The following is an 18,780-nucleotide window of genomic DNA, read 5'->3' as shown; positions in this document are numbered from 1 at the left end:
TTGTACAGCTATTAAAGGAACAAGTTCTGCACCAATAAATAAAGTATTGTTTGCTCCAAACAATACCATAGTTTCAGCAGGCTCCGATGCAGTGATCAGAGTTGTAAAAGGTGGTGAAAGTCCATCTAAAAAGACCTACACTCAATATAAATCCACTTATCAATTCGCCCATAAAGCTAGTGTCACCGATATATCGTTACATGTATTGGGAGATTATATAATTTCATCTTCACTCGATAAATCATTGAATATGTACGATATTGTCAATGGAACTCATTTGACTAGCTTTGGTCAATCTCAACAACTTTGTTACACTAGTGTCGCCTTCCACCCAGATGGTATGTTTTTCGCAGCCGGTACTCAAAATGGTGTGGTCAAAATCTTTGATCTCAAGAGTAAAGTAAACAGTTTCAACTTTCAAGGTCTTTCAACCGCTGTCAATTGTATCTCCTTCTCTGAGAATGGTTACTATTTAACCGCAGCCGATAATAACACTGTGAAATTATTTGATCTTCGTAAAGCTGCCACTAAAAACTCACCAGATATTCAAACCATCACTTTGGATAATCAACAAATTAAATCTATCAATTTCGATTACTCTAGCCAATATCTTGGTGTAGCATCTTCCAATCAAATCAATCTTTACAGTTGCAAATCAAAACAAAAACCACCAATCTCTTCTATTCATTCAATTGATTCAGATTGTTTAGACTTTAAATGGGCAAGACCAAATTCAAATTTCTTTGTAACTTCTTCCTCTTCTAAAAATATTGTCAATATCTTTTCCAACTAAAAAAAAAAAAAAAAAAAACTAATCAAAAAAAAAAATTTTATTATTTAATTTATAATAAATAAATAACTTTCAATCTTAATAATCAACTAAATCAATTTAATCAATAATCTCAAATCCAATTAAATGTTCATAGTCTTTAAAGAGGGGATATGACAAATTTAATCAATCATAATAAAATAAAAAAAAAAAAAAAAAAAAAAAAAAAAAAAAAAAAAAAAATAATAATAATAATAATGCCAATACAAATAAATAAATAAATAAATAAAAAGAAAAAGAATTTAATTATTTTTTTTTTAAAAAAAAAAAACTATTTAATTGTTTGCATATATTTTTTTTTATTTTTTTTTATTTTTTTTTTTTTTTTAAGTTGTAAGATCAAACATCGCATCTCTGATCTTTTTATCTTCAAACCATTCAATATCTTGAGGACCCCCAATAAATTGGAAAGTACCAGATGATATTCTTCTTAAAAATGGTAATGGTTCGCAAGTCCAATTTGCTTTTTCTAAAGTACTATCGTAACTTAATAGTAAATTATTATTATTATTATTATTTTTTTTATTATTATTATTATTATTATTATTATTATTATTATTATTATTATTATTATTATTATTATTATTATTATTATTATTATTATTATTATTATTATTATTATTATTATTATTATTATTATTATTATTATTATTTACTTTTACAACTTCTTTTTTTTCATTATCATTTACATTATCGTTTATTTTATTAACACTAAAATTATCTTCTTCATTATTATTTTTATTATTTTTATTTTTTTGATTATTGTTATTATTATTATTATTATTATTATTATTATTATTATTTTTAATAATATCTTTTTCTTTATTACTATTATTATTATTATTTTCTTTTTTAATTAAATTTATATCGGAAATATCATTAGTAGTGGTTGTAAATTTTTTAAAAAATCTTGATTGCATTGGAAATATATGACCTTCGGTATTGAATATTGAATTTTCAATATCGATTGGATTAGGATTTGAATAGGTTGTTGAATCACTATGAATATCAGTTCCATTATAGTTATCTATACTATTGAATAGTAAGAAAAGGTATTTACAAGTTTCTGAAAGAAAGAAAGATTCCATACGATCATCCAATTGATGAGATTCAACATCGAGTATATTGGCATGACCACATTTGGTTGTGGTTACATTGGAGATTGTCCAAACCAAATCTTTTGCCATTCTAATGAATATTGGATCCTTGTTAGTTTGATACATGTGATATAAAGATTCAGCCAATTCAGGTCTGAGTGGGTACCCCTTTTGACCAGGTTGAACATTGCCAGACAATAGATTATAACCCTCAGGTATGAAACCATAACGACGCCACACGATATGAAATGATTTAATTGTAGAGAAAGCATTCTCATAATCACCATACATCGATTGAATACCGGGCCAAAACGATTGTAAACTATTGTAGATTGGCCAAACTATGGATGCACGATCAATTGAAACATCGACATACCATGGGTCCTTTTTAATGTATTTATTGATTAACTTGTAATTCTTCTCGAATAAACTTAAATATTCATCATCATCGAAATAGATTGCCGATTTGTAGAGGTACTCATAGAATGAGTCCACACCTGTACCAATGCCCGCTTCCTTAATCGTCCACTCACCATTGATGATATTGATATGATTACCCACCAACTCCAAATCCGACCTATACTTCCAAATTGACCTAACAGCCTTTCTTGCGGCATCATCATATTTCCTGTCATTTGTAAGTCGCGATAATATTCCAAACTCTAATGAGAATGTGGTTGCTGAAGCTGTACTTGTAATTGCAATTTCACCACTGGGCACACCATACTTTAGATTGACAGCACCATACGGTATACCAGTTGGTGTTTCAAATGCTTTCAATAATCTATCACCTAAATCCTTTGCTAATGGTAATAATGAACCATCATAACTATTTGGTTGTAAATGTTCCTCTGCTAATAAATGTGCTGATAATAGTCCACCTAAAACACGAATATTCGTTTCAAATACTGATACCGTTAAATTCTTATCAAATCTAATATTCTCTGATACCCATTTAATTGCTCTTTCAAATTCTTTTAAATCTCCTAAAACTACTAATGCATCTAAACTATCTATAAACGTTAATGCATAATCTCCAAATGTATTGGTACCACTACAACTTATTGGATTTAATTCATCCTTTGGAAAACTATATTTAATATAATTATCATATCCATGATAAAACATTCTTTTAACATCTGATCTTTTTTTTTTTTTTTTCCCAAAAATTTAATTAAAAATTAATATTAAAAAAAAAAATAAAAAAAAATTATAAAAGGTTAATATAATTAAAATAATTATTATAATTAAAATTTATTATTATAATTATTATTAATAATAATTATAATTTTTATTTTTATTATTATTAATATTATTATTATTTTATACTATAGATATAGGTCAATTAATTTATAAAAGAGGTAAATTATAAAACATACTTTAATCTTTCTTTTAAAATTGGGGTCGGGATATAAAAATGTTGTGAATTATTAAAATCAGATGTTGATGATACTACTATTGGCATTAAAGACAATAATAGTATAGGCACCAATAGAGTAATATTTTTTGTTATTCCATTTGGTGATCTATTATCCATTTGCTTTATTATTATTATTATTTTTTTATTTTATTTTATTTTTATTCTTTTATTTTTTTATTTTTTGAAATTTTTGTAAATGTTTTTTTTTAAAAAAAAAAAAAAAAAAAAAAAAAAAAAATGATGACACTATTATTTTTTTTTATTTTTCTATTTTAAAGTTTGGGTGTACACTACTCCTTTATTTGGCATTTGGAAAAAAAAAATAAATAAAAAAAAAAGTTTAAATAAAAAAAAAAAAAAAAAAAAAAAAAAGTTTAAAAAAAAAAAAAAAAAAAATTAAATAAAAAATAAATTAAAAAAAAAAAAAATGACTGAACAAGATTAAAAAAAATTTTACTTGCACACAAATAATTGTTTTTTTAATTTAATATATATTTTTTTTTTTTTTTTTTTTTAAAAATATTATTAATATTATTTATTATTTATTATTTTTATTGTTAAATTATTATTATTATTATTTATTATTTTAAAATTATTTTTTATTTTTTTTTAATTTTAATTTCATATAATTTAAGGATTTTGAAATACCAGCAGTAAAAACACCTTTTACTGTTTGAGCGAAACTACTTTTTGAAACAATCATAAATATTAAATTGTGAAGTATTGTTGGATCAATTTTTTCATCAGATTTCATCAATTTCATATTATTTCTAACTTCTTTTAACATTGTTGATTTAATACTTCCTGGTAGCATCATTAATAAATTTAAATAATTCATTGGATCTTGTTTTGATTTGAATGTAACCATTTTTGGTGCTGCTGTTGTTGTTGTCTCATTTTTATTATTATTTTTATTATTATTATTTTGTGATAAAATTAAACTTGAATTAACTTCATCACCATTTTCTAAGATTACATTTAAATATTGAGTTAAATGATCATTAATGATTGGGAAATATAATGATCTAAAACCATCAATATTATTAATTACGATATTATGAGTTTTCATTGGATTTTCAGCACCTTTCATTCTTATATCACCACTATAGGATAGTTTTGAGATTGTATGATAAAGATCATACTCTGTAAATGTTTCAGGTAACATTAATAATGATGTGATTACAGCATTTTTTAAATTATATTCACTATTAATCTCTTGAATCTCTTTCAATCCTTCTGTACTTGATGTTGGTAAATTGAAAATTGGTTTTTGCATTCTACCTGATAAATATAATGTTTTCCAATTCTTTAAATCATCTATTAAATCTTTATATTCAATAACACCATATTTAAATTTCTTAAAAATAAAATAATAATAATAATAATAATAATATTATTATTAGTTTTGAGTACTTTTAATATGTAATAATAATAATAAATAAATACATACAATTCCATTATGTTCTAATAATGTATTAAAATAAATTTTAGCATTCATATATTGAACTTTTGCAACTATATGAGCACCCATCAAACCAAGAAAAGAATAATGTGATTGATTATTTACAAGATTGAGAGAATGCCATTTAGTTGAGTTTTCAACAGCAAATATTAAATCAATCATTGGTGATTGTTCTTCTTTTTTTGATGGATTTTCAGTTGAGGTTGATCCATCACCATTTCTATTGTAACCTTTTTGTGAAATTACACCTGAACCATATGCAAATCCATACTTTATTGGAGGGAATAATTTTAATAATTCATTAATTCTTTCTTGAGTTTCTGGTGTTGTATTATTATAGTTATTAATATTATTATGATTTTGTTGTTTAATGATTGGGTTGGTTTTACTATAATAACGAAATGTTATTTGTTTGAAATAATTATTGAGGTTTTTGTTTGAATGTTTTAAGATTAAACATTTTGGATCTAATGAACTTTTTGATAATAAAGTTAAATTCCTTATCATTTCGGGTGTTCTGAAAAAAAAAAAAAAATTAGATTTTCAAAAAAAAAACAAAAAAATAAAAAAATAAAAAAATTAAAAAATAAAAAAAAATAATAAAAAATCTTATTTTTTTAATTTGTGTAATCTGACTTACCATTTTTTAATAATTAAAAGCAAAAATAGGTTTTTTTTATTATTATCATTATTATTATTATTATTTTTTTTATTTTTTTATTTTTTTTTTTTTTTTTTCAAGTTTTATAGTTTTGTTGAATATCCATGATATGTTTTGGTTAATTAAATAATAAATAAAAAAAAAAAAAAAAAAATAATAAAAAAAAAAAAATAAAAAATTAAAAAAATAAAAAAAATAAAATTATTAAATTAAAAATTAAAGCCCAAATTTGGAAATTTGAAAAAAATTCAAAAAAAATTGTGTTGTTTGCATTTTTTTTTTTATTTTTTTTTTTATTATAATTTCATTTTTAATAATACACAATCAATTTATCACACATAAAAAACAAAAAAAAAAAAAAAAAAAAAAAAATTTTAAACAGTTTTAATTGGAATAAAACCAAAAATAATTTATTTGTTTTGTATTATATTTAACAAAAAAAAAAAAAAAAAAAAATAATTAAAAAAAAAAGAATAAATTGTTTTTTTTTTTTTCTCACTTCCAAAATAATAGATTAATTTATAGTAAAATAAATGATAGATAGATTAAACCATGACATATAATAATAGTAATAGTAAAAATAAAATAAAAAATAAATATTATAAGCAAGAAGATGAAACAATAAATGAAGATGAAAATGATATTAAAGAAGAAGAAGAAGAAGAAGAGGAAAAAGAAGAAAAAGAAGGAAATATTAATAATAACAATAATAGCAATAAAATCAACATTGAAAAAGACACCAATTTTATAGATAAAACAAATCTTGGAAATGGTGAAGGAGATAGTGGTGGTGGGGGTGGTGATAGTGGTGGTGGATGTGGAGGTGGTGGTAATGATGATGGAAAGGAAAAAAAAAATAAATTAAAGGCAAATGAACATGCTCCAAAAATATTATCATCATATTCAATTTCAAGTAGTTGTGGTAACCCTCATCATTCTGAAACATCCACCACTCCAAAACAACCAATGACAACTACAACCACAACAACAACAGCTAGTACGGCAAATTCATTATCTTCATTAAATACATCAAGTTCATTAGGGGCAAGTAGTAGTGGAATTTTAAATACCTCAAATGAAAATACACCAATAATTGGTGGTGTTTTAAAAATTGATAACGAAATTTTATTAAATTCTGGTCATAAGAAAACATTACCATTATTTAATTTAATTTGTTTAACAATTTGTTTTTTAGGTGTCCAATTTGGATGTAAGATATAACTTAAAAAAAAAAAAAAAAAAAAAAAATAATGGATACATTTTAAAAATTATAAAAACTTTTTGTAAAATTACTAAATTATTATTATTTTTTATTTTTTATTTTTTTTTTTTAAAAAAAAGGGGCATTACAAATTGCATTTAGTACACCATTATTTTTAGAGTTAGGAGTTGAACAAAAATGGGTATCATATATTTGGTTAGCAGGTCCAATATCAGGATTAATTGTCCAACCTTTGGTAGGTGTAATAACAGATAGGTCAGAATGTAGATTTGGAAGAAGGAAACCATTCATTTTAATTGGTTCAGTATTTATATCAATTGGTTTAGTTTTAATTTCAAACGCAGAAACATTTGGTTCATATTTTGGTGATTCAGAACAAAAGAAATCAATTGCAATTTCAATAGCTGTAAGTAATTTTAATAAAAATTATAATAATATAATTTAAATAATAATAATTTGAAAATAGTACATAAATAAATAAATAAATAAATAAATAAATAAATAAATAAATAAATAAATAAATAAATATATAAATAAATATATAAATAAATAAATAATAATAAATTTATATTTTATTATTTATTAATATATTTTTTTTTTAGATTGTTGGATTTTGGATATTAGATTTATCAAATAATGCAGTTCAAGCACCATGTAGAGCATTATTAGTTGATATTGCAGCACCATCTCAACAAAGTTTAGGTAGTTCATTATTTTCATTGATGTTGGGTACTGGTAATTTATTAGGATATATGATGGGTTCAATTGATTTGGTTAGAATGGTTCCATTTATGAAGACAGATACGAGAGCATTATTTACACTATCAATTATGGTATTATTATTTTGTGTAGTGATGACATTAGGGTTTGTAACAGAGGAACAATATATTAGGGTAAATGAAGATCAATCAGTTGAAAACCCATTAAAGACAATGTTTAAGGGTATTGTTAAAATGCCCACATATTTACAAAGATTATGTGCCGTTCAATTCTTTTCATGGATTGGGTGGTTTTCGTTTGTACTTTTCATTACAACTTGGGTTGGCGTAAATGTTTTCGGTGGTGATCCAAATGCACCCGAGTATTCAGATTCAAGGATATTATTTCAAGATGGTGTTCGTTGGGGTTCATTATCATTAACGATTAGTAGTGGAATAACGATTGCAGTTTCATTGTTAATACCGTTTTTAGTGAAGTTCATAGATATGAAATACATTTATATTGGTGGTAATCTTTTACAATGTATTTTCTTTGCATTGTTTTATTTTGTTGAATCGAAAATTGGTTCATTACTATTAATTGCATCAACTGGTATTCCATGGGCTATTGTTATGATTTTACCATTTTCAATTGTAGGTATGGGTGTTGAAGATAATGAAAGTAGTGGTCTCAATATTGGTACATTAAATATATTCGTTGTAGTTCCACAAATGGTAGTATCTTTAGGTATTGGTTTAATTTTAGATTTATCAAAAGGAAATGTGGTTTATTCATTATTGACCGGTTCCGTTGCTTCCTTCTTTGCAACCTTATTTTGTTTTAGAATAATAATACCAAAACATCATGGTCATCCAATTGGTGATATTGAAGAAATTCATTTTAATATAGAAAATAATAATTCAGGAAATAAATATTCACCAATGTATAAATCTGATAATAATAATAATAATAATACTAATAATAATAATAATAATAATAATAATAATAATAATAATAATAATAATAATAATAATAATAATAATAATAATTTTAATAATAATAATAATAACAATAGTGATAATAATAATAATAATCAATCAATAATTAATAATAATAAAATCGATAACAATAAAAGCCCTAATCAAAAAGATATTGAACCAATATTAAATTTAAATGATAGTTATCAAGTTAACCAAAGCCAACAATCTTATTCAAATTATTAAAAAACAAAATTTTAAATAATAATAATAATAATAATAATAATAATAATAATAATAATAATAATAATAATAATAATAATAATAATAATAATAATAATAATAATAATAATAATAATAATAATAATAATAATATATTATAAAAATTATATTTTAATAAAAATAAATTCATTTAGATATTTAACAATAGAGTTTTATTAATTTATTTAAAAAGAGTTATTATTATTATTATTATTTAATTAATTAATTAATTAATTAATTATTTATTTTATAGAATAAATCTTATTGGTGGACCTTGAGCTTCTTTATCATCCTCTTCAACAAAGGAGACAAAAAGGTCAATGTATTTTAATCCATCGATATCAGATAAATGGTTTTTAAGTGGAATTGATAATCTTTTTTTATGTGAAGGTAATGCAGCCATATAAATTAATGATACATCTTGATAAATACCACTAACTTTAATCTTATATTTATTTTCAAAACTAAAAATAATAATAATAATAATAGAAAGTTTTGGGTTAGTGGGTATATAGATTATTGATTATTGATTATTATATTTTTACTTACTATTCATTAAATTCACGTATTGTAATATTTGGTTGATTAATTTCCCAATTATCCCAAAGTGTATAATTAAAAGAATTTGTAACTTTAATTTTTGGAGCTAAACCAGGTTCACAAATTTGGAATGATGGTAGTGCAAGATTAACAAAATAATTTTTAAAGTTTTCAATTGGTGGTAATTGAGGTTGTTGTTGTTGTTGTTGTTGTTGTTGTTGTTGTTGTTGTTGTTGTTGTTGTTGTTGTTGTTGTTGTTGTTGTTGTTGTTGTTGTTGTTGTTGTTGTTGTTGTTGTTGTTGTTGTTGTTGTTGTTGTTGTTGTGATTGTTTTTTAAATTGATAATAGTTACTTGATAAAACTTTAATTAATTCTAAAGATACAAAACCAGCAATTACACTAGTGGTTGTTGCAATTGCAGGAATGATTTTACCAGCAATTAATTTTACTTTGAATCTATCTGATTCTTGAATTTGATAGATTCTAGCTCTAAGATTTGAAATGGAGGTAATAAAATCGATATGATGATTTGAATCGTCATCTTTTTCAAATGAAAGGTAGTTTATCTTTGTATTATTATTATTATTACAATTATCATTATGAGCTTTTGATTTTTTAAAATTTAATAGTTGATTATTTAATTTAATGGTTAAATCTTGGAATTGTTCTAAAGTAAAAGTTTCAATAGGTGCAGATGCTTTTTCATCTGAAATGATATTCTTATTCTTTGGTTTAAACTCTGGTACTGATTTTGAATTATCATTGATTAATATATCTTTAATTGATTTATTAATATCATCGATTGTGGTAAAAGTATTTTCTACTCTTGGTGTTATATTATAAACTTGAGAATATAATAATGAAAGATTTCTAATGAATGATAGATGAAGTTCGTCATCTTTATCGAAAAGTAAAGGAGTTGGTGGTCTTTTTGGTAAAGTCCAAAATGGAATACCTTCTTTTGTTTTTAAATCCAATGGATAACTTTTTAATAGCTGTCTAATATTATGATTAAAAAGTTTTTCAAATTTAATTCTTGCCATAATGATACAATCTTTCCAAGATTCAATGAAATTATCCATCATTTTAGAAAGGGTTCTTGAGGTTGAAATTTTATTTGAACTTGATGAATTTAATAATTGTTCTAAATAATGTGGTTGATTAATGAATTTATCTAATTCCAATGGATTAATTGCAAAGAATTTTTCAAATTTATCACGTGACCATTGAATACAGTGATCTAAATTGGTTGGGAATGATTTTAATGTACAAAATGGTGTTTGTTTTTCATTTGGATCTTTTTGTGATGCATAAGATTCAGTTAGGTAGGGTAAAATCACTTGTACATGACCTTTTGTACCAAGTGTACCAGATTCTAGTAATGGTAATGCATGAGATACACATTGTTTATCTAAATATAAACGTGCTTCAACATTATCCAATGCACTAACTACAACATCCAATTGATTGTAGAAATCATCATTATAGATATTTTCAGTTGCACCTTCAATCTTATCTTGATTTGCTTGAATCTTTATTGAGCTATTCATTGAATGAGTTGCCAATGCTGCAACACTTGATTTCCATTGATTGATATCTTTATTTCTAAATAGGAATTGTCTATTTAAATTTGATTTTTCAATTAAATCATTATCAGTTATAGTTATTAAACTATCAGATTCAGAATTTGTTGCAACACTTAATAATGCATAATTCTTTAACATTTCACAACCAATTGCACCTGATCCAACCATAAATAATTTTGCATTTGATAATCTATCACAAATTAATTCACCTAAACATAATATTTGTGAATATTTTCTATTATTTTGATATTTAATTTCTAAAATTTGTTTTTCTTGATGTTGATGTTGTTGTTGTTGTTGTTGTTGTTGTTGTTGTTGTTGTTGTTGTTGTTGTTGTTGTTGTTGTTGTTGTTCTAATAATTCAAAACAATCAATATATAACCATTGTTTTAATGGTGTAAATTTACCAGTTAATGATTTTAAAGCTTCTTGAGCAACAAAACCACCAATAACTGAAGTTAATGGACAAATTTTACCACGTAAACTATTTGAAATTCTAATTAATTGATCTTCTTTTATTTGATCATCATTTAAATGATCAAATTTGAAATAATCATTCATATTAAATTCATTTACAATCTTTACAAATTCCATTGAATCATCTTTATTAAATTCTCTTGGTAATTGATTTTCATTTCTTTCTTTAAAAATTTCAATTGAGTGTCTAATTAAATGATTATATCTTGAATCTTTCATAAAATCAAAATCAATAATTTCTGGTTCAATCATTGATTTATTTAATGATTTCTAGAAAATTATAATAATAATAATAAAATTATGATTAGTATATTATTATTTTCAAAATTAATTTAAAAATATTAAACTTACAAATTTTAAAAGTTCAATTGATTTAGTTTGAATAGCAATACCACCTCTTTGATAAGGTGGTAATGATTTAATATCGATATTACTATTACTATTATTATTATTACTATTATCATTTAAATTAATTGAAAAACAATTACTATTTATAATATTTATTTTAAATTTTTTAGATTGATCATTTAATTGATCCATACCAATGATTTCTTTGAATTGAATATAATCATTCTCTTCAAAACCATGAATATGATTTTCCATACAATTGATAATTAATTGATTAGGATTTTGTGTTGATATTGAAATATTTGAAATGAAAACTTCTTTTAATTCTTCACCATTCTTATCATAAACTTTAAATTCATCACCAAAATCATTAAATACCCAACCACCTAATCCATAACAATCTGCAACTATAAATTTAATATCATTTTCTCTACAAAATTCATTAATTTTAATTTGATCATTTAAATTACTTTCTGTTAAAATTATACACTTTTTAAAAAAAAAAAAATTAATAAAATTATTTAATATTTTAATATTTTAATATTTTAATATTTAATATTTATTTATTTATTTATTTATTTTATTATCTTACTTTAAATTGTAATAATGAATTTGAGTTATTTAAAATTAAATCAGATAATGATAAATTTGTTATTGTATTAACTTTTACATATGGATTTAATTCTTGAAGATGAGATTGTGAGATTATTGCTCTATTTAATTTTTGATCAACATGTTCTGGATTTATATAGAATTGAGATGATAAATCATAGATTGATGCTTCCTTTGTATCATGTAATGTAATTGATTTAATACCTGCTAAAATGATATTCTTTGCAATTTCAACACCAACACCACCCAATCCACTAAGGAATACATCACCTTTTGATAATTTTGACATTGCAAAATCACCCAATACATATCTTTGTCTACTATATAATGAGTCATCTAAACTATTATCTCTATAGGTTTCATGATTATTAATATCATCAATTGATTGTTGTTGTTGTTGTTGTTGATCATTATCAACTTTCATTTCAATATCCATCATTAAATTTAATTTGGGTTGGTGGTTATTAAAAAAAAAAAAAATGTAAAGTGAAAAAAAAAAATTGAAAAAATTAGGAAAAAAAAAAAATATTTTTTCTTTTAAATAAAATATAAAAAACAAAAATAAAAATTATAAGAAAAAAAAACTTAGATTTAAAAAACAAAGAAAAAAAAAAAAAAAAAAAAAAAAATTCAAATTTTAATAAATAAATTAATATTAATAAATATGATTTGTTGTACATTTTATTAAAAAAAAATAAATTGAAAAAAAAAAAAGAAAAAGAAAAAGAAACAAAAAATAATTTGAAAAAAAAAATGGAAATTAATACCCAATTAAAAGTATTAATCATCTTTTTTTCTTTTTTTTCTACCATTTGATTTGGGTTCATTTGAAACTTGAGAAGGTAATATAGGAGTTGAAAGTGATCTATTTGTGATTGTAGTTGGTAAATTGTTACCCAATGAAGGGTTATTTGAAAGTGGATTCTCCAAAACACTTTTGACCAATGAATCATCATCAATGATATTAAAAGATTGAGAGAAATTGAAAAAGTATTTCGAACGTTCATTCTCTACTTCACAATCGATTACTGTTGAATTTTGAGTACTCAATACAATGAATGGTAAGAATATTTTATTTTTCAATGATTGATCTTTTCTTTGTTCTAATAAAGTGTTTCTTGAATGTAATTCTTGGTAATCTTTTTCTTGTTGATTCAAATCTTTTAATTGTTTTTTCTTTGCTTGAATTCTTTCTTTTATATCCTCCAATTGTTTTGCAATTGATTGATTAGTTTGTATAACTGGTGTTGGAGTAATTGTAGAATTATTATTATTATTATTATTATTATTATTATTATTATTATTATTATTATTATTATTATTATTATTATTATTATTATTATTATTATTTGTGTTATTGCTATTATTGTTACTATTATTGTTGTTATTATCTTCTTGACTATTTCTTAATTGTTGTAGTTGTTGTGATGGTAGTCCAGATGGTAAACCAACCCAACTAATCTTTTGTTTATCTTTAGTAATGATATTCATTGCTTGAAAAACATTTAAAACGTCATAGATTCTTCTCTTTACTGTATTTGTTTTAAAACTAGCATCACTAACACCTGCACCCATATTTCTTCTATTCTCTTCAATATATTCGCTTAATAATTCATTGGAAACCTTTTTTTTTTATATATATATATATATATTAAAAAAATAAAAAAGACAATGGATATTAGTTTTTTTTTTTTTTTTTTTTTATCAATATTCATTGAATTAATAAATTACATACCTCCACATAAGATGTAGTCTTTTTAGATTGAACCTTTTGGCAAACTTTATAACTTAAATATCTTAAACCTTTTGATTTTTCATCTTTTGCTTTATCGTCCATATCATTTTCATCATTACTTAAATTATTATTATTATTATTATTATTATTATTATTATTATTATTATTATTATTATTATTATTATTATTATTATTATTATTATTATTATTATTATTATTATTGCTATTATTAGTATTATTATTGTTATTATTAGTATTTAAACTACTGCTACTTCTTTTTTTACTGCTGGAAGCAGTATTATTAATTTCTGATTCATTATTTTGGTTTGATAAATTATTATTAACATTATTATTATTAACATTATTATTATTATTATTATTATTATTATTATTATTATTATTATTATTATTTTGAGTGATACTATTTAATTGAGAATAAAAATACTCTGGATGTACATCATTTATATCGAATTGCATATTCCTACTATTGTTTATATATTGTGACTGTGTTGGAGTGATGATTGGTTGATTTGGAATTGAAAAGGAATGCTGTGATGATAATATTGGTGAATGACTATTAATATTGTTATTGTTTTGTTGTTGTTGTTGTTGTTGTTGTTGTTGTTGTTGTTGTTGTTGTTGTTGTTGTTGAAATTGCTTTAGATCACTTTGGGATCTAGTTTTTAAACTTGTTAAAAGATTATTTACAAATGTTGAATTATTTAAATCATCGGATTCATTTAATTTGTTATTAGCCTCATTAATGCTATTACTATTGATATTATTATTGTGGTTGTTGTTGTTGTTGTTGTTGGTGGAAGTGGAGTTAATATTATTATTATTACTATTATTGGGATATGTAGGTGATTGGGAAGGAGATTCGTCTTCAATTTCTTGTGTATTATTAATTGTGTCATCATGCTGGCTATTACTTTGGTTATTATTATTATTATTATTATTATTATTATTATTATTATTATTATTATTATTATTATTATTATTATTATTATTATTATTATTATTATTATTATTATTATTATTATTATTATTATTATTATTTTTATTATTATTAATAGTTGAAGCAGTAGAAGAAGGGATATTTGCGATTTGTGATTGATTTGTACTCTCCATTTTATTATTGTTTTTATTATTATTATTTTTTATTATACAATTATAAAATTAAATAAAAAAAAATAAAAAAAAAAGTTTAATGTTGAGTTTTATTTGGTTATTGTTTATTTATTTATTGTTTTAGTTTTTGACTCTTTTATTTTCGTTATTTCAATCATAGGGCGCGTGTGAAATTCTTATTTAAATGTTTATTAAATAAATAAAGAAAACAAGCTGTATCGATTTTTTATGTTTCCAAAATAAATAAAAAAAAAAAAAAAAAGAAAATAAAATTTTTAGCGCTTAAATTCTTTTTTTTTTTTATTTTTCAAAAAAAAAAAAAAAAAAAAAAAAAAAAAAAAAAAAATTTAAAATAATTTAAAAAACAGTTTCTGAAATTAGTCATACAAAAATAAATAAAATTTTTTTTTTTTTAATATATTAAAAATATTATATTCGCAACTCACTGAACTTTTAAAAAATAAAATAAAATCTATAAATCATACATATATATATACAGGGGGGCATTATTTCAATAAAAAAAAAAAAAAAAAAAATTTAAAATTATTTTTTTGTAAATGAACACCCAAACTGCACTTCACACCATAATTTTTGGAATGTTAAATTTACCACAATGTATACAAATAAAATAATAAACCAATTCAAAAAAAAAAAAAACAAATAAAAAAATAAAAAAAGTTGTAGTGTATTATTTTTTATTAAAAATATTATTTCAATTAAATTTTTAATGTGTATGGCAGATTAACAAATAAATAAATTAATTAAATAAATAAATAAAAAAAATAAATAAATAAAAAAATAAAAAAATATTAACATTATTATTTTTTTTTTTTTTTATTATTTACTTAATTAATATTAATATTACATATTTTTTTTTTATTATAATATTGTATTACTACTTTATTTACATATAAATAACATTAATTCCTTTTTTTTTTTTTTTTTTTTTTTCCATTAAAAGGGATTTCCTAAAAAAAAAAAAAAAAAAAAAAAAAAAACCAAAAATTAAAAAAAAAAAATTATTATTATTATTAAAAATTAATTAACCAATTATTACCCAATTATTAATTAATAAATAAATAAATTATTTTTTTAAAAATTTAAAATGGCAAGTAATGAAATTGAAATTGATGGAGTTTGTGAATCTTATCCATTAATTGAAAATCATGGAGTTATTGGAAATATGTTAACAAGTGCATTGATATCAATTCATGCTGATATTAATTTTATGTGTTGGCCGCATTTTGATTCACCAGCTATGTTTTGCTCATTGTTAGATTGTGAAAAGGGTGGACATTGGCGTATTGCACCAGAAACATTGAGATCGAAGTGTAAACAAACCAAAACCAAGCAAAGCTATTGGCCAGATACAAATGTACTTCAGAGTAGATTTCATTTAGTTGAATCGGTAGCATCAGTGATTGATTATATGCCAGTTGTAGATGGAAAAGGCTCGAAATGGTTAGTTAGAAAAGTTAAAGGAATCAGAGGCAAATTAGATATGAAAATGATATTCAAACCAACATTCAATTTCGCATTAGATAAACATAAAATGGAGAAAACAGAATTTGGTTACAATATTCAATCTGAGCCTACAAAGATCAATTTAGATTTAATATCAAAGATTCCAATGACACTTATCAATGATGGAAATGGGGGGTTCCTAGAATCGGTCTTCACTGTCAAAGAGAATGATGTGGTGGTGTTCATACTAAAGGAATCGTTTGATAGTGTAGACTTGTTTCCAAAGCATCTCTATCGTGTTCCAGAGGATATTGGCAAATTGGAGAATGAATTATTCATGGGCACCATATTCTACTGGCAAAAATGGTTGGAGAAATGCACTTACAAGGGAAGATGGAGGGAAATCGTGGAACGTAGTGCACTATGTTTGAAGCTTATGACATTCGCTCCAACGGGTGCAATCATTGCCTCGCCAACTTGTTCGCTACCAGAGGGATTGGGTGGGCCTAGAAATTGGGATTACAGATACGCTTGGTTGAGAGATTCAAGTTTCTCTGTCTATGGTTTGATTAGAATTGGCTTCATTGAAGAAGCACATGCATTTATGAAATGGTTGGAAACAAGATGTGCCGAAGCAGTTTATGACGACCCAAAAAGAAGCATGCCCGTGCGTGTCATGTATAGCATTCATGGCGATGATAAAATCCCCGAATACACATTGGACCATCTTTCAGGCTATAGAGATAGCAAGCCGGTTAGAGTTGGTAATGATGCAATCAATCAAGTTCAAATGGACATTTTCGGCGAGTTTATGGATTCGATTTATCTCTCCAATAAGTATGGGTCGTTGGTTTCCTACGATTTTTGGTTACATATTAGGAAGATGGTCGATTGGGTGGCTGATAATTATCAAACCAAGGATGAAGGTATTTGGGAAGTTAGAAGTGGTAAACAACATTTCACCTACTCCAAGATAATGTGTTGGGTGGCATTGGATAGAGGATTGCGTTTGGCAGATCGTAGATCATTCCCAGCCCCACGTGATAAATGGACAAAGATTACTCAATTCTATGGTAGTAAAGCATTGGATGCTTCAACATTGATAATGTCGTTGGTTTTCTTTATGGCTCCATCAGACCCAAGAAATTTAGCAACATTAGAAGCAATACTCAAACCAGTGGAAGAAGGAGGTCTAGTTGCAAACTCTTTGGTATTTCGTTATAATCTAACCCATGGTCATGATGATCATATTGCAACCGATGGTTTGGATGGTGAAGAAGGTACTTTCAATATTTGTACATTTTGGTTAATCGAAAGTTTAACAAGAGCTTCCGTTGTCAATAAAGAATATCTAGTTAAAGCTCGTTTAATATTTGATGAAATGTTAGGTTATGCAAATCATTTGGGTTTATTCTCTGAAGAAATTGGTATTGGTGGTGAAGCTTTAGGTAATTTTCCACAAGCTTTCACTCATTTAAGTTTAATTAGTGCTGCTTTTAATTTAGACAGAGTTTTATCAGGTAAAAATCATTCAAATTCTTAATAATAATAAAAAAAAAAAAAAAAAAAAAAAAAAAAAACAAAAAAAAAAAATTAGTAATCAACACAAAATAAATAATTTTAGGAAATTCCTTTTTTTTTAAAAAAAAGACATCTCAATTTTTATTTTTTAAAAAATATCTTAAAAATTTTATTTTTTTTTGGAAAAAAAAAATAAAAAATATCTTAAGGAAATTTTAGGTGTATTTCGTTTTTTCGGAAATCATTTTTTATTGAAAATGAGCAATGAATATTATTTTTAAAAGATAATTTTTAATAATAAAATTTTAAAATTATTAATAAAAATAATAATAATTAAAAATAATAAAAAATTATAAAATAATAATAAATAAAAAAAATAATACCTTGAAAATGAAATTATAGTATCGGAGTTTGAAAAAAAAAAAAAAAAAAATTGTAAAAAAAAATAATTAAATAATAATAATATCAAACAAATAAAACTGGAAAAGATTAATAAAAAAAAAAATATATAAAAAAAACTAATTGACAAGTTGTTTTTTTCTTGTTTAGATTTGGTAATTAGGGTTAACCAACAATATGATTTTTTTTTTTTTTTTTTTTTATTTTTTTTTTAAATTTTTTTTTTTTTTTTTTTTAATTTTTTTTTTTTTTTTTTTTTTTTTTTTTTTTTTTTACCCATTTTTTTTTTTTTTTTTTTTTTTTTTTTTTTTTTTCAGAACCAATAATAATTATTACTTA

General features: G+C 22.8%; 7 protein-coding genes across 7 annotated transcripts in view; 3 read left to right on the top strand and 4 right to left on the bottom strand.

The window, feature by feature from the left end:
- prp19 (WD40 repeat-containing protein) overlaps positions 1 to 793 on the top strand; it is a gene marked incomplete at both ends in the record, with an annotated part of 2,031 nt that extends 1,238 nt beyond the window's left edge. Inside the window, one exon of the mRNA XM_637798.1 lies at positions 1 to 793. This exon is cut by the window's left edge and continues 739 nt beyond it. Within this exon, the coding sequence (XP_642890.1) occupies positions 1 to 793 (793 nt within the window).
- A 362-nt stretch (positions 794 to 1,155) lies between these two features.
- On the bottom strand, positions 1,156 to 3,054 carry DDB_G0277051 (glycoside hydrolase family 47 protein; the record flags this gene model as incomplete). The annotated part of the gene is made up of 1 exon (XM_637797.1): positions 1,156 to 3,054. The coding sequence occupies one exon, from the start codon at positions 3,052 to 3,054 to the stop codon at positions 1,156 to 1,158; it is 1,899 nt and encodes a 632-aa protein (XP_642889.1).
- An 884-nt stretch (positions 3,055 to 3,938) lies between these two features.
- On the bottom strand, positions 3,939 to 5,315 carry DDB_G0277049 (mitochondrial matrix Mmp37 family protein; the record flags this gene model as incomplete). The annotated part of the gene is made up of 2 exons (XM_637796.1): positions 3,939 to 4,703; positions 4,797 to 5,315. The coding sequence occupies 2 exons, from the start codon at positions 5,313 to 5,315 to the stop codon at positions 3,939 to 3,941; spliced, it is 1,284 nt and encodes a 427-aa protein (XP_642888.1).
- A 706-nt stretch (positions 5,316 to 6,021) lies between these two features.
- DDB_G0276801 (hypothetical protein) lies at positions 6,022 to 8,613 on the top strand (the record flags this gene model as incomplete). The annotated part of the gene is made up of 3 exons (XM_637795.1): positions 6,022 to 6,679; positions 6,811 to 7,097; positions 7,294 to 8,613. The coding sequence occupies 3 exons, from the start codon at positions 6,022 to 6,024 to the stop codon at positions 8,611 to 8,613; spliced, it is 2,265 nt and encodes a 754-aa protein (XP_642887.1).
- A 262-nt stretch (positions 8,614 to 8,875) lies between these two features.
- Positions 8,876 to 12,627, bottom strand: DDB_G0277047 (hypothetical protein; the record flags this gene model as incomplete). The annotated part of the gene is made up of 4 exons (XM_637794.1): positions 8,876 to 9,092; positions 9,178 to 11,501; positions 11,583 to 12,068; positions 12,172 to 12,627. The coding sequence occupies 4 exons, from the start codon at positions 12,625 to 12,627 to the stop codon at positions 8,876 to 8,878; spliced, it is 3,483 nt and encodes a 1,160-aa protein (XP_642886.1).
- Positions 12,628 to 12,971: 344 nt separating this feature from the next.
- On the bottom strand, positions 12,972 to 15,057 carry tfdp2 (transcription factor E2F/dimerisation partner family protein; the record flags this gene model as incomplete). The annotated part of the gene is made up of 2 exons (XM_637793.1): positions 12,972 to 13,814; positions 13,927 to 15,057. 2 exons carry the CDS (start codon positions 15,055 to 15,057, stop codon positions 12,972 to 12,974), a joined length of 1,974 nt encoding a protein of 657 aa, XP_642885.1.
- Positions 15,058 to 16,162: 1,105 nt separating this feature from the next.
- DDB_G0277045 (hypothetical protein) lies at positions 16,163 to 18,064 on the top strand (the record flags this gene model as incomplete). The annotated part of the gene is made up of 1 exon (XM_637792.1): positions 16,163 to 18,064. The coding sequence occupies one exon, from the start codon at positions 16,163 to 16,165 to the stop codon at positions 18,062 to 18,064; it is 1,902 nt and encodes a 633-aa protein (XP_642884.1).
- Positions 18,065 to 18,780: the final 716 nt, after the last annotated feature.

The sequence above is a fragment of the Dictyostelium discoideum genome (assembly GCF_000004695.1).
Source record: "Dictyostelium discoideum AX4 chromosome 2 chromosome, whole genome shotgun sequence".
Taxonomy (NCBI): domain Eukaryota; phylum Evosea; class Eumycetozoa; order Dictyosteliales; family Dictyosteliaceae; genus Dictyostelium; species Dictyostelium discoideum.
Note: the sequence above shows the minus strand (reverse complement) of the source record. Positions and strands in the feature narration are given on the sequence as shown.